At 34.9% G+C, this 14704-nt stretch overlaps 1 protein-coding gene across 1 annotated transcript; it reads left to right on the top strand.

Annotated features, from left to right (window-relative positions):
- Positions 1-1950: 1950 nt before the first annotated feature.
- Positions 1951-8941, top strand: LOC105338317 (glutathione S-transferase theta-1). Its single transcript, XM_011443380.4, has 4 exons — positions 1951-2221; positions 7605-7735; positions 8187-8306; positions 8447-8941. Exons 1-4 carry the CDS (start codon positions 2099-2101, stop codon positions 8805-8807), a joined length of 735 nt encoding a protein of 244 aa, XP_011441682.3. The 5' UTR covers positions 1951-2098; the 3' UTR covers positions 8808-8941.
- The last annotated feature ends 5763 nt before the right edge of the window (positions 8942-14704 follow it).

Raw genomic sequence — 14704 nt, 5'->3', positions numbered from 1 at the left:
TACATTTTAATTGTTATACCATTAACAGTATAATTCATATAACACTTATTTTGATTGTGGTTCCTTTTCGATGGGATTTTTTCTCCACTGTTCTGTTCTTACTGGAGTGCAGACGCCTTCTAGAGCAATAAGCAACTATATTCACTCCAACCCCCTCTCCCCTCCCCTCCCTCTCCCTCTCTCTCTCCCTCTCTCTCTCTCTCTCTCTCTGACTGAAAGGAACAATACATTACCCATGATGTGCACGAGAGGAATTTTGTGGAAGTTAACGGACCGTCATAGTCATAATTAACTGTGTTTGCATGCAATATTTGCAGACGCATTGACAAAGCTATTCATCAGTTTTACATATCGTATTGTTAATATTCCTGAACATTGAAGAGTGCATTATACTTCTTTAAAGAGCGTGCCGTGAGATTATTTATCGACAAAACAAAGCAAAGCTTTCGATTATTCTCGCCTACCCCCATTTAAATGTTAGTTACATGTATTGAAATTGTCACTCTACCGACGAACAGACAAGCAAAGCTTTAGGGGGTTGTGTACAAATAGTTATTCGGACGTCATCCGACGGCTCTCACAGTTTAACCAAAAGACCTATTAGTGCCAGTTATTTGCAATCATTAAGATTTTTACGTAATTTAGAATTACTTTCTTTGCATTTAAATTGTTTACCTACAACTATGGCATTTAAATACGCAAAATATAATTTTTCCCTCTTCATTCATACTTATGGGTGTACCATAATAATCGGATAAAAAGTTCATTATCTGTGTCGTAAACCAATACCCAAGCTGAGACTGGGACAGATCTTTCTCAGCTATCATTGTACAGGTACATGTAATCCACGGTAACATTTCCAATTTTTAGCTTGTGATGCCTGTCTGTGTTTAAATCCTTGGAAATGCCACAACAAAGAATAAAATGGTCGCGGGGTCAATTCGATCCTCTCGTAAGACATTGGCCGAAATGACGTCGTCAACAGCTAACCTTTTTGAATTAGATACATGTACATGAAAACATACAACTAGCCCTACATTATTTCGATTATCATAACTTTACTGTATCTGGTCAACCACTGTTTTTTGGCTGGTTTTTTTTTTCTTGGGGGGGGGGGGGGTCCTTATGAATGTAACAAGGACAAAAAACCAGACTTCCAGAAGTCTGGAGACTGTCTGCTGTATCATGTTTAAAAAATCGGTATTGAACTTATTCCGTTATGAACCACCCTGCAGCATTTTATCGCACTTATTAGTGACATAGAACCAAATGAGCGAAATAGCTTCTGCTAATTGTAATAAGTGATTGATGATTTACATATATTACCGAAATCAAATCAATTGGATTAATGAATAAAATATTGTGTCATTTGGTACGTGACAACACTTATTCGAATTGCTTTGGCAGTAACGCAAGTCAAAACAAACAACTTTTCCCAATACACAATAAGTTAAACATTCGATGAAGATATTTGCAATATACCGTACTTTTTTTCATAAGTACTCGAGGGAACAATGTATTTTTTTGTTTCCCATTGCACCTCTCTGAAAGGTCTTAATGAATTAACTTTAAATTCTCAACCAAATTTGTGATATTAAACTAAAAAAGAAAACTTTTCATAAGATTATTTATATTTTACAGTGAATGGAACTTGTACTTTTAATATCTCCAATGTTACTAGTACGCTGAGATATTTAATTGATTAATTTGAATAGATTTTGCAATAACAGCGTCTATTACACCTGGGATGTAAATGGCCAACCGTTGGTTCGGGTTTTGACTTGTAGTATCTGCTAGGGGATTGGGGGATTTAAATATTTTCTCTTTCCTGTTTATATATTTGTTTGTGTTATTTGCGAAGCTGATTTATTACACAGAACCTGTCCCGCTCATTTAAATCTTCCGCAAAGCTTCTTTCTCCCGACTTCCAATTTCTCCCCCTCTGTGTGACACTAAGCAGAAATGTGCAGTCGGTGGGCACTAGCCAGTTATTATTTGTTTTAAATCGAATGTTGCGTAGACAAATATCAATTTGGATTTGATTTATTAAATGTGAAAGGCGGGTGATTTGCTGAAGAGACAAATTAAGCCCATCGAAATGGATACAAATGGTGTTGATAAAGTTTCCACGAAAAAGAATGGTTTCCACAAAGGTCCAATGGAACTCTATTTGGTCAGGATTTCACCAGCTTGTCGAGCGGTCTGGCTCTACGTTATACAGGTAAATGACGTCGTTTCTTATAGACTTGGTTGTAATTTTTGCAAATTGAATAGTAGAAAATTTGTATAATAAATTTCTACTTTGTTTTAAGTGATTCATAATTATGATGAGATTATCTTTATAAATGGCATCATGGAACATTCATCTTTTTGTGAAAGGACAGACACTGTACAATTGCATGCAGTTTCTTCGAGTATAATTCAACATAATCTCTATGTATTATTATTGTATCGACATGTCTTTGATAGTGGTCAGAGCTTGAAATGACAAGATATGATTTGAGATATTCTTTACTAGATTTGGCTTGGTAAATTAAAGTGTTTGGACTTTCCTTTTAAGTGAGGAAAGTTTTGGGTGATTTCACAATTTGTTTCTGGTTATTTCACTAGCCGTATAAGACAACCTCAACCTGGGAGGTTAACCATTCATAATACCAGCATCTTCAATTATTTTTATAATATCCCCAAAGAAATGTTTTGGCCTTTTTCTGAGACAACGTTAAATCGTCCACTGCTGTGTTTTTATTTGTCAAATATGCGTGTATTTTTTATTCACAGACAATCAAAATGCCAATTAACGAACACTGTCCAATCAAAAACAATTCAATGTATTTTCATTATGTCGCCAACAGTTTGTTCTCAGTATGATTTTAATTAGTTAACCAATTAATTCATTAATTAATGTTCCTATTTATGGCATGCGTGTCTGCGCGCGTTTTTATTATAATAAACTGTTAAATTAAAATACGTGTGGCATTGATGTCTTTTGCAACGATTGTTCGCAGACAATTGCACATTATATCTGTGATGAATAGAAAGAGCAGAGTGAGGACAAATGACGTGTGAAATATTCATATAGGGATGCAGAAATATTATTTTGGTATACCATTGATTGGTAGATACGGATTATTAACAACGTTTTTTAAAATCTATTTTTTATAGAATAATTCATTTCATATTTTGGTAATACCGACACATGCACATCGTTTGCTTCTTTCGTTTAAAGCTTTTGATGTCTTTATAATAGTGATTTTATTTTTCCGAGCCTGCGGTATTCGACTTGTCTGCATATCCTATTGTAGTGTAATGGAACCAACGATATCCAAAAATAAGTAGTAGTATTGTACGCTTATTAAATAATCTACAAAATATTTCACTTCTATCGGTTACTGTAATATGTCAATCCACTTGCTTCTCTCAATGAGAGAATTTGTGATTACTGTTTCAAGTTTTCATTGAAAAAAAAAAGAGTCACTGTCCATCTAATATAAAAATTATTATGCATGGTGTCTGCGTTAGTGTTTCGATCTATTTTTTCAGTAGTGTATAACTGATTCACATACAGTAACTAAAACAAAGTTTTCGAGTCCGTTTACTGAATGGGATCGCATGTAAGTATGGGTCGAAAAAACACTTCAAAGCTAAAAGGACAAATATTGAACCATCGATTTAAATAGTAGAATGACGACAAAACAACATTGTATCTCGCCATGTCTGTTGTCAATTGTGTCTACATGTATATGTGAGAGTGAGAGAAAGAAATAGAGAAAATGAGAAAGATTGAGAGAGAGAATGAAAGAGAGGGAAGAGGGGGGAGGGGGGGGGGGGGTGTGGGGCCGCTTTGTCGTTATGGCCACGGATCAATATACAACTGATGACATATATTATATTCAATTGCTTAATACGTACTTCGTCGATTTTCTATTCACTCTACAATATACTGACTGCAAAACTGAATTAATAAACATATTAAGGGAAAAAAAAATAATGACAAATACACATGTAGGTGTTATAAATGGCTTACCATCCCCCACGCAGTTTTCGTTTTATTTTATTTTTTGTTGCACCAATATCTAAATAGGACATAAAAATGTTCCATTATTTCATTAAGTGCTTTGGTTAAAATCAAATTGGATTAATAGTATTATGTTGTACAGCAGGAATCCCGGCATATATTCTACCCCCCCCCCCCCCCTTCCCATTTTAAACTGCTGCTCCGAATCTAATAACGGTGAACAAATCTACATTATGTTGATTTCTTTTTTGATCTTCATTTCCAAAAATTTCTTTAAAAATGATCATTATTTCAAATGCACTGCAAGTGATTATTAATGGTTTAGATTAAATGTTTATATCAGTTTATTTCCTCACATAAAAGCTCTTATTAAAACATGTGTACATGAACAATACTTGGGTATTAATATATCTTTAAAAGGGTATACTAGTAGTTGAATTTATTTATTTTTTAAGTTTGGGGGATCAATTCACAACTATATGTAAATAATAACACCCATTGCTGATAATTTGAAAGTGCACGTTCACAGTTTAAATCAAATCGTCTAGCTTGATTTTTTTTAGGAAGATTAAATAACCCTTAAAAAGATAGAAATGCTTTCTCCAGTTTAAGGCGATGTCAATTGATCCTGAAATATTAAATACGCTCTTTATCAAGTCAGTTGTTTACAAATTCTAATGCAAGCCGTGAAATTGAAAAGAAAAACCAATCACTTGTTTTCCGTTATTGAGCGCTGGGAATTTTAATGATAGAGCCGTGTATGATCTATGCGCTGACATGCTTTTGTATGCATACGATTATGTCTTTCTGATATCGTCATTATAAATTAAAGTGAATTAACTATGAATATACCGAAATAATTTTTTTAAGGGGGCTAGGGGGTGGCTGCCATTTTAGACAATATTGATCTCCTTTAAAAGAAGAGCTCCATATAAAAATAATGGAAAATGATAAAATTTCATATTAAGATACATGAAATTGTTCTTTATCAAATAGTAGTTGATAGCTTCAGAAATCACATATAAAATTTTCAAATAAATCTGATGGTTTTATAATATATTACATTTTGACCCCCCAGCCTCCTTAAGGACATGGAAACAGTGAAAGAAGAAGCCGTGTCTTTTAATGGTAGCCATTTCCAGTTTTTCAATGAGAAATAAATTCGATTCTATAGAATCAATCTGGATTAGTAGTAATTTTTTCTTTTGAAAAACTGTATATTTACTACCCTCCGAGGCTTTCTAGCCAATACGAGTATCAGATTTTCAATACCAATTGCCAAAATTCGACGATGACCTTCTTAAGAAAAAAATAAGAATAGACCATTCAATCGATTTATTAAAGAAGTTACTATTTTTAAATCAATATCTTGTAATCTTGATTTTTTAAAGGGGGCATGCAAATCATCGACTTTTTACCATTGAAACAGACAAATGACATAAATATGTCATACTACAGATCTTTAAATAGTAAAACTATTTAAAAAGTAATATTCTAGCTCATCTTGAACGTAAAATACAACGGTCATAAATAGAAAAAAATCTCCAAGTTTTGATAGTTGGAGAGAGAATCGTTCTTAAGCACTCGGTATTTTAACCTTCTTCAAATGGAAATACAAAAGTCTGGCTCCCAAAGGGCATTGTAAAACAGAAAAAATGCAACCAAGTTAAAGAGTGAAATTCAAACACGGTACATGTCCTTTGTTTTAGCGGGGTTTTCCGGTTAATTTCCATCCCCACACTTTAATACCGGAAAAATAAGTCACTACTAGTATGACAAGATGTTAATTTGGTTTATTTAACAGACACGTTTTAATGAGAATATGGGGGCTACAAAGCTCACATGGTGTAAAAACCCAGGTGAGCTTTGTATTCCACATATACCAACCGTGTATTGAATAGCAAACGATGTGTGGGATCTTAGTATATAAGAGGAAAGTTCTTATATAACAAAAAAATCAGGCAAAATATTGCACAGGAGTGATAAATTTGACTTAAAGGTTTAATAAATTTCTCCCCTGTTTTTTATTTTGTTTATGTTATTTGATCTGATACTGCGCATGAGATAAAACCCCATTTAAATAGCGTTTTATTCAGAACCAGCTTTCTAATTTTCTTATTAATTCCATTTTATGAGAAATCTACCTAAAGAGTTACAGGTACGCACATTATCCCGATTCCGTGGATAAGAAAAGGCATGCCTTTACTGACAGATAAACACTCGTATACCACCAGTTATTGGGGTTTCAGGCGCATTTATGCATGTTTCTTTAAACAAAGTAGATATCATCGATTTTCTTACATTTGATCAATAACTTTTTCCTAGAAAATCTCTGTATTCCCTATTATGTATATGTATACATCATACATTCCTGACTTTCTCATTTATAAAGAAAACGTTTCTTTGAAGGGGGTGCTATTTCTAAAAAAAAATATTGTTTATGCAAATCTTATCTGCAGAGATTACTTGCTGTAAAACAGGACGCAAACAGTATTCCTTTCTTTTTTTCATGTTGGCTTACATTAAAAATCTAAGTGCACACATGTACCCTCTAACGAATCAGTCAAGCGCTTTGTACCCCCCTGAGAGTACCTATCGTCGGGTATTTATTGTTCATTGGTGGTGATATGAACAATAAATCATACATTTCAGCGAGTGGTCACCTGTCAAAAAGACTTTTGAACTTCCGCGAATCTCCAGTGCTTTCGTGATAAAAGCCTCTTTAGTTTTTCTGAATACCTAAGAATTTATCAGGAAAATCATATCATCCGGATCCTTCTTTTTATGGTCAGTGTCAAGAGGTCTTCAGAACATACTTGTCAACTTCTTTCCCTAGAGGTGAACGTCGCTTAGGGTACATGCTATTGTTTATATTTACATTAGCATTTCCACTCTATAGTTTTCATTGAGGACGTTTGTACTTCCATTTTGAAATGCACTCTTGGCCACAGCTCTGAGGTGATTTGAGAACTTATTTGTATACATCTATACACATGAACAAATTCTCGTGTAACGAAACTGTGGTCTAAAAAATGTTCAATTATTTTACTTGCATGTAAAAATTCAACAGTAAAGGTAATGATTTCTAAAATTATGAAATTATTTCATATGGGAACTTTAGACCTGTATACATGAACTTACAATTAAATCTTATGTTCAACTTTATTGCAGGGCTCCTACGTTGCCTTTTAAAAATGCAATAAATTTATTAAATCCATTCATGGCTTGAAGAAAGTTTTGGAAAGAATGAAAATTGCGCACTTAAAGGATACGATGTCTTTGAAATTAGGCATCTGACAGTGCACAAGTTATTGCTTGCATATATTGAGAACCACCCTCAAAGTCATGAATTATATTCGTTGCTTAGGTTTCGTCAGTAATATACGATAGAACATGAGAGAGAGAGAGAGAGAGAGAGAGAGAGAGAGAGAGAGAGAGAGAGAGAGAGAGAGAGAGTAAAGCATTATCATTATACTTTAAAACAAAACCGCTCCAACATTATTTGCTAGCACTAATAATACTCCACAACATTTATTTTATTAACAGATTGAGAAATATACTAATAATATTAATTATGACGTTTTTACAGAACGAGCTGCCCCACCTTCTGATTGACGTCGACTTCTCCAAGGGACCTAACCACCTACCCCCCGTGTTCCGTAATCATCCCCACCAGGAGGTCCCTCTGCTCGTGGATGGCGATGTGGTGGTGTTTGAGGCGTAAGTATTACTAATAAGCCCATTTCTCGTCGAGTACCTATATTCTTGCCAAATTTTCAATTCTTTGAATTGTTAGTTTGTAACGTTTTATTGCAATAGTAAGAAATGGTATGACTATTTTGGAACAACGTAAAAATGCACATGCTAGGCAACTTTAACAATAAGCAAGTTTAATTTATTTATTAGGACAAGCTATACAAAACATATGATGCGTATAAAGAAAAAAAAAGTAATAAATGAAAATAAAAAAAAGATCACAGTAAATGTAAAATATATATCTTATTTCATTTTAAGTATTTGAAATGTACTTTTAGTTCTAAAAAATTCAAACATACATGCAAAGTTCCCGTTGCTTGCCTCTGAAACACTCATCAAATATATGTTAGCGTTTTCTATGAAATACGCGTGATTCCGCAACGAAGTTAAACCGTTCGTTATTCTCTAATTTCAGAACAGCAATACTTCGGTACCTCTCCATGAAATACACATCTTCCGCTGGATTTGGCATGTCGTTACCAAATCAAATGCTCTGCGAATCGGTGATCTCTTGGTCCTTTGGAGAACTTTTAAGGTAACCTTTATTCTTCTATGACAGTTCCCAACAATACAGATAATCCAGAGAAATCAATTTTAATATGTTCATTTCTTTCCAAAGAATTTCCTCCCCCTTTTTTTAACAAAAGTTAAACAATATTTTACACGGTCTTGCAGGTCAGTTGGCTACACTTACGTATTTCCCCAATTCTTGGAGAGCTACTCTTTCTCCCCCGAGAGCGCCAACGAAGTGGTCATCGAAAAAGGTCTTCGCCAGGTAACGACTCACCTGGAAATCCTCGAGAACAAATATTTGGAGAAGTCTAAATACCTCGCCGGAAATAAACTGACCGTGTCGGATTCTTGTGCTGCTTCTGTCCTCGTACTACTGGAGTGGACGGGGTTTAGTTTCAAAATGTGGCCCAAGGTGGAGTCTTGGCTTAGCAAGGTCAAACAACAGATGTTCTGGGACGAGGTTCACACCACACATACTGATTTTGTCCGTGAACTTGAACGAGCTAATTTGGTCCAGCGTTGAACGAAAGAAGTTGCCAGCTAGGCTTCCGAAGGGCTGTTGCAATACATGAATTTCGCTGATTAAGCGTTTGTGCGATTCATATGTTTTGATTCATAAACATCCAAAATTGCAATATCCAGTCAATTTTTATGTTCAAATTTGTGAGGTTATTCATTTATTGAACTGTATACTGCATTAACAAAATGATGTTTCTTTGACGCGAGTAGAAAACTTATAGCGAATATACATGTAAGTCGTGAACACATTCATGATCTGTTTAAGTGGTGCTTTAATTGGCATACAAAATAAAATTAAGAAATGCCAATTCACATATTTAATTGATGAGTTAGAAAATGACTTATTTTCATTCAAATCTTTATAACAGTCTCATTATGGGCTTTGTACACCCCATTACATAACATTACATTATATTACATTAGGCTTATGTTTGATCCTTAACGTTACACACTGTAGCCTTAATGAAGCTATATGGTCTTTGTACATAATTCGCTTTTCTTATCTACTGTGGATCTGATCGAGTTACATTTGATAATTGGCACATTTACAATTGTTACATGTGTTGTCATATTTATAAACATGTATTTGCATGCGATAAAAGCTTACATGAATGATATTGAATATAACTTTGTTTTTAACGTCGTCAAGTGGAATATTTCTTTTTTAAATTTTCATGTGTGTATATATACACATTATTTATCTCTAGGTCAACATAAATACTTCTTTTAACTTTTAAACTGTTTATAAAAGGTGTTCCCCGAAAAGATAATTTTGAAAAAAAAAAAAAGATCCGAACGATTTGATTTTATTATTAACATTTTGCTTCAAACCTTCGAATCGTGCTAAATCTCAATAAAGTAAATGTATGGTTATTATGCAAATGACGTGTATGTTTCATTACCATTTTCCAACAACTGTATTACAGTTCAGAAGATACATACATTTGGTGTCAATTACTCTATATCGAAAAATATCCTAGTTATTTCTTTGAAATAAAAAAGACCCTCTTATTTTGTGATTAATCAGTCGTAAAATATGTGCATTTCAAAACTGTATGGTTCTGAAACATCGGTATTTATTTTCCCTAATGCGTAGTGTCACCTAGCAAAAAACTCCAAATAGTCCTCAATGTATTGGATACGGGTGAAATCGTTAAGAGGTCAAGAATTTAAAAATGGATAGCTTTTTGGTACATGAACACTCGAAATTTAAAAGGAAAAATTGATTTTAGCGTTACACTTGTGTACTCCATCTGTGTCAAGTTAGATCTATTTGTTGTGGGAAAACCAAAATGCAATTAATAGGGGGGGGGGGGGTCAACATTCAGTAGTAGTAAAACTTCTAAACTTAAAGGAATTAGGATCGAATGTGATAGACTTTAAAAATATAATCTCAATGCTCCAAGTGTCGGAGTATCCGAAATGGTTAGTAATGGCCAAAACCGGTCTCAGCGTCTGCTGGTTAATGCATTCAGTAGACGTATGGGTGACCATTGGATGAATGGTCCCCAACACGCTCATTCCTTTTTTCTTTACATGATTTAAAGATAACAGAAAAACACCTTTAAAATTATTATTAACCTATTTGTTGTTACATATACTTCGCTAGCCAAGAGTTTACGATCCACTCTGCTCCTCTACATCTTCGCTAGCCAAGAGTTTACGATCCACCCTGCTCCTCTACATCTTCGCTAGCCAAGGGTCTACGATCCGCTCTGCTCCTCTACATCTTCGCTAGCCAAGAGTTTACGATCCACTCTGCTCCTCTACATCTTCGCTAGCCAAGGGTTTACGATCCACTCTGCTTCTCTACATCTTCGCCACTCTGCTCCTCTACATCTTCGCTAGCCAAGGGTTTACGCTCCACTCTGCTCCTCTACATCTTCGCTAGTCAAATGTTTACGATCTACTATGCTCCTTTAAAGAGGAGCAGAGTTGATTGTAATTAAACCTTTGGCTAGCGAAAATACTACTACAATAGGATAAAGAGGGCATGAATATTGCAGAATATCCTAAGTATTGTACATAAACGCATTAGTAATTATATATAAATCAACCAAAAAAAAAGATAAAAGTAAAAACTACTGGGCTACTACTTTTATTTTGCCAACATAGAATTATTTTATTGAAATAATCTTGATTGTTATATCAAGTGACTACAAGCTTGCAATTTAAATCTTTCTAAATGGGGAGGGTTTTGATTTAATTTTGTTAATTCATTTTGACAAGAGTTGACGCAAAAAGTTGCATAACGTACTTTAATCACTAAAGTGCACAACATCACAATATACAAATAACTATGAATAACTTGGGGATAGCCAGAGCCCCCTTATATCAAAAGAGATAGACTTGCTCAAGTTTCTATTTTTAACATAATCTTAGTGCTCTCTTCAATACATTTAAATAGTGCCAAACATAGGTGTAGAGAATGTGAATTAAAATTTCTAAAACACAGAAAATTTTTTCAAAAAATTAATACAACGCAAAGATTTGAGCAAGTATAAGATAGAGAAACCATGGAGTTCAGGATTTCATCTTCGATTTTAATACTTTCGCATATAATAATGCACTGAATATGAGATTTGGTCGCTTTTCGTTATTAATAGTACTTGACGGCTATTTCATTTATTAAAAAAAACCAATAAAAGGGTCTTCCTAAATTTCTCATTTTAATATGGGAATTTATATTAGAAACGAGGAGTACTTCGTACCCCTTCCACCCCCACCCCGCCGCGCTCGGGTTCCATAAAAAAAAAACCCCACATGTACACAAATTTCGTGTTTATTGTCCGCATATTCACTATTTCTCTGACCATAATGTCAGCTAAGTTGTGTGCAAAACAATCTAAACTCTGCGGCCATCTCTCACATAAACCTTGTCATTAATATAAAAAAAATCAAAGATAGTTTGATTTTGAATTGTACTTGACAAACTATTCCATGCCTCTTTCCTGTGTCACAGCGGTAAATGTTAATTTCCAGGGCTTATTTGATAATGGCGAAGTGTCCTTATCTTGTTATAATTCTGTCATTTTTATTCCGTCTCATTGTTTATCATGATTCAGTAATTGAGGAATTTGTACATTTTCCCATGAATATCATCAATGATTTATAAACGAATTGAGCGAGGTGATGTTCTGGAAGTACCCACATATTTTTTTCAGAACGAGATTATGTAATAGAGAGCCAGCGAACTTATACAGACATATTTATGAGGGAGATCTACAATAGAATGTGGCGTCTATGCCAAGAAATACAATCTCTCTATACAGTAGAAGTCAGTTATAGCAAAGTCCAGGCGGCCTGAGGGTTTACCTATGCAATACAAGTACAGCTGCATGGCACTTCATTATAAGCTTGTTTTACTGTAAGTTTCATTGTGTGTTAAGCAGTCCATGTGTTAGTTCCTCGTTTATTTCACATTCACATTTCTTGATCATTACTAAGAAATGATAAAAAAGAAGAAGACATAGATCGGGAAGTAAACAAGAGGCCCATGGGCCACATCGCTCACCTGAGGAACAATAGGTATGATAAAGTCAGCTTAATGGAGTCATAATACAAACTATCTGGACAATGTACAATAATACATGTAGATCCTGTATAAATAAAATCCATTTTTCCCCCTTGGAACTCGGATAGCCCTGATTGCTGCCATTATTTACAAGAGCAGACTTTCATCACCGCTCCTGCACATATATAGGGACTCAACGTTACGCAGGCAGGAATGACCGCACACCTACGCAACTGAACAGGTACCAACGTTAACGCAAGCAGGGATAACGCAAGCAGGGATGACTACACACTTGTGCCAACAGCTCAACCTAACGCAAGCAGGGAGTACCGCACACTTGCACTAGAAAGGCCAGAACACCAGCAGGGATGACCATACATTAGTGCTCCGCCGCAACCACCACCAATACAAGCAGGTATGACCGCACACTTGTTTTAATGCGATACAGGGCAGGATGGACCGCACACTCTGTATCATAGGTTAGAAAACATGAAGATAAGATAGGGCAGGGATGTCCAAACACTCAATCTATCCATACCTGTTCAAGGTTAAACCCAAACAGTCGCTCCTCAAAATGCAATAGACACTGTCCCTATATATGTGCCGGCCTAAAATAATTCATTGTATCTAAATATTGGAAATCAAAAAAAAAAAAACTAATCCGGCCTAACCCAAAACTACTTATGCAGAACAACTTATATACATTGAATATTTATTATTGTATAAAAATAATCATCACAATAATTGGTTAACAGTGGATGCATTAATTAAAAATAATCAAGAATCAATAAATCAAGGGCAATAACTCAATACAGTAATACAAAAAGATTCTAATGAAAAAATAGCTGCCTGCTTCAATTTTATAGTCATATCACATGTTGAGTATTGCAGTTCTCAAAAAGATCCTTTACAATTGTTTATATATGGGATATTTAGCTACATCAAACTCTGAACCTTCTTGTGAGCCGAAGAATTGTCCTGGAGCCAAAGTCTTAACAATTATAAAGAATCATCTTGCTGATTAGTTTCTGAGAAGAAGATTTTTAAAGATTTACTCTATATATTCCTATGTAAAACTTTAACACCCCCCCCCCAATGTGGCCTCACCCTACCCCCAGGGGTCATGAATTTCACAACTTTGAATCTACACTACCTGAGGATGCTTCCACACAAGTTTCAGCTTTCCTGGCTGATTAGTTTCTGAGAAGAAGATTTTTAAAGATTTACTCTATATATTAATTCCTATGTAAAACTTCAACCACTCAATGTGGCCTCACCCTACCCCCGGGGGTCATGATTTTCACAGCTTTGAATCTACACTACCTGAGATTGCTTCCACACAAGTTTCAGCTTTCCTGGCTGATTAGTTTCTGGGAAGAAGATTTTTAAAGATTTACTCTATATATTCCTATGTAAAACTTCGACCCCCCATTGTGGCCCCACCCTACCCCTGGGGGTCATGAATTTCACAACTTTGAATCGACAATACCTGAGGATGCTTCCACACAAGTTTCAGCTTTCCTGGCTGATTAGTTTCTGAGAAGAAGATTTTTAAAGATTTACATTATATATTCCTATGTAAAACTTCGACCCCCCATTGTGGCCCCACCCTACCCCCGGGGGTCATGAATTTCACAACTTTGAATCTACATTACCTGAGGATGCTTCCACACAAGTTTCAGCTTTCCTGGCTGTTTAGTTTCTGAGAAGAAGATTTTTAAAGATTTATTCTATATATTCCTATGTAAAACTTCGACCCCCTATTGTGGCCCCACCCACCCCTGGGGGTAATGAATTTCACAACTTTGAAAATTTCTCGAAATTTTTCATTAATTTCTAATTATCTCCCCTTGAAAACGGGGAATTTGTGCCAAGTTTGGTTGAAATTGGCCCAGTAGTTCTTGAGAAGATGTTGAAAATGTGAAAAGTTTATGGACAGACAGACAGACAGACGGACAGACAGACGACAGACAAAATGTGATCAGAATAGCTCACTTGAGCTTTCAGCTCAGGTGAGCTAATAAAAACCTTGACGGGATATTGTTCGAGTACCTCAAGAAATAAATCTAAAAGCTGAGTCGCAAACTTTTTTATTTGCGCCTTCTACTTTATGTTTGCAATTCTTTTTATCTTAAGTCATTGTTTAATACACCAAAAAAAACAAGCATACCTGCAATCTCATACAATATCGGTACTCGGAAAATATATTGATCATGATTTATGAAATGGTTAGGTGATAAATTTATTTTCACATCTACTTGTATCGCTGTACAAACAATATTGTTCACAACACGCCAAACGATATACATATATGCTAGTGTCAAATCAACTTCTTACCTTCAGTTTTTACTGCTTTGAAATCAAAACTTATTAAGAGATAACGGGTC

This window comes from Magallana gigas, chromosome 3 (assembly GCF_963853765.1).
Source record: "Magallana gigas chromosome 3, xbMagGiga1.1, whole genome shotgun sequence".
NCBI classification, from domain to species: Eukaryota; Metazoa; Mollusca; class Bivalvia; order Ostreida; family Ostreidae; genus Magallana; species Magallana gigas.
The sequence above is the reverse complement of the archived record's forward strand: the minus strand, read 5'-3'. Positions and strand labels throughout refer to the sequence as shown.

What these genes read in the sequence shown, in the direction of transcription:
- LOC105338317 (XM_011443380.4), top strand. Translation starts at nt 2,099, where the DNA reads ATGGATACAAATGGTGTTGATAAAGTTTCCACGAAAAAGAATGGTTTC. An exon ending in GATGTGGTGGTGTTTGAGGC is followed by an intron (nt 7,736 to 8,186) that starts GTAAGTATTACT and finishes CTCTAATTTCAG; the next exon opens with AACAGCAATACTTCGGTACC. An exon ending in TCCTTTGGAGAACTTTTAAG is followed by an intron (nt 8,307 to 8,446) that starts GTAACCTTTATT and finishes ACGGTCTTGCAG; the next exon opens with GTCAGTTGGCTACACTTACG.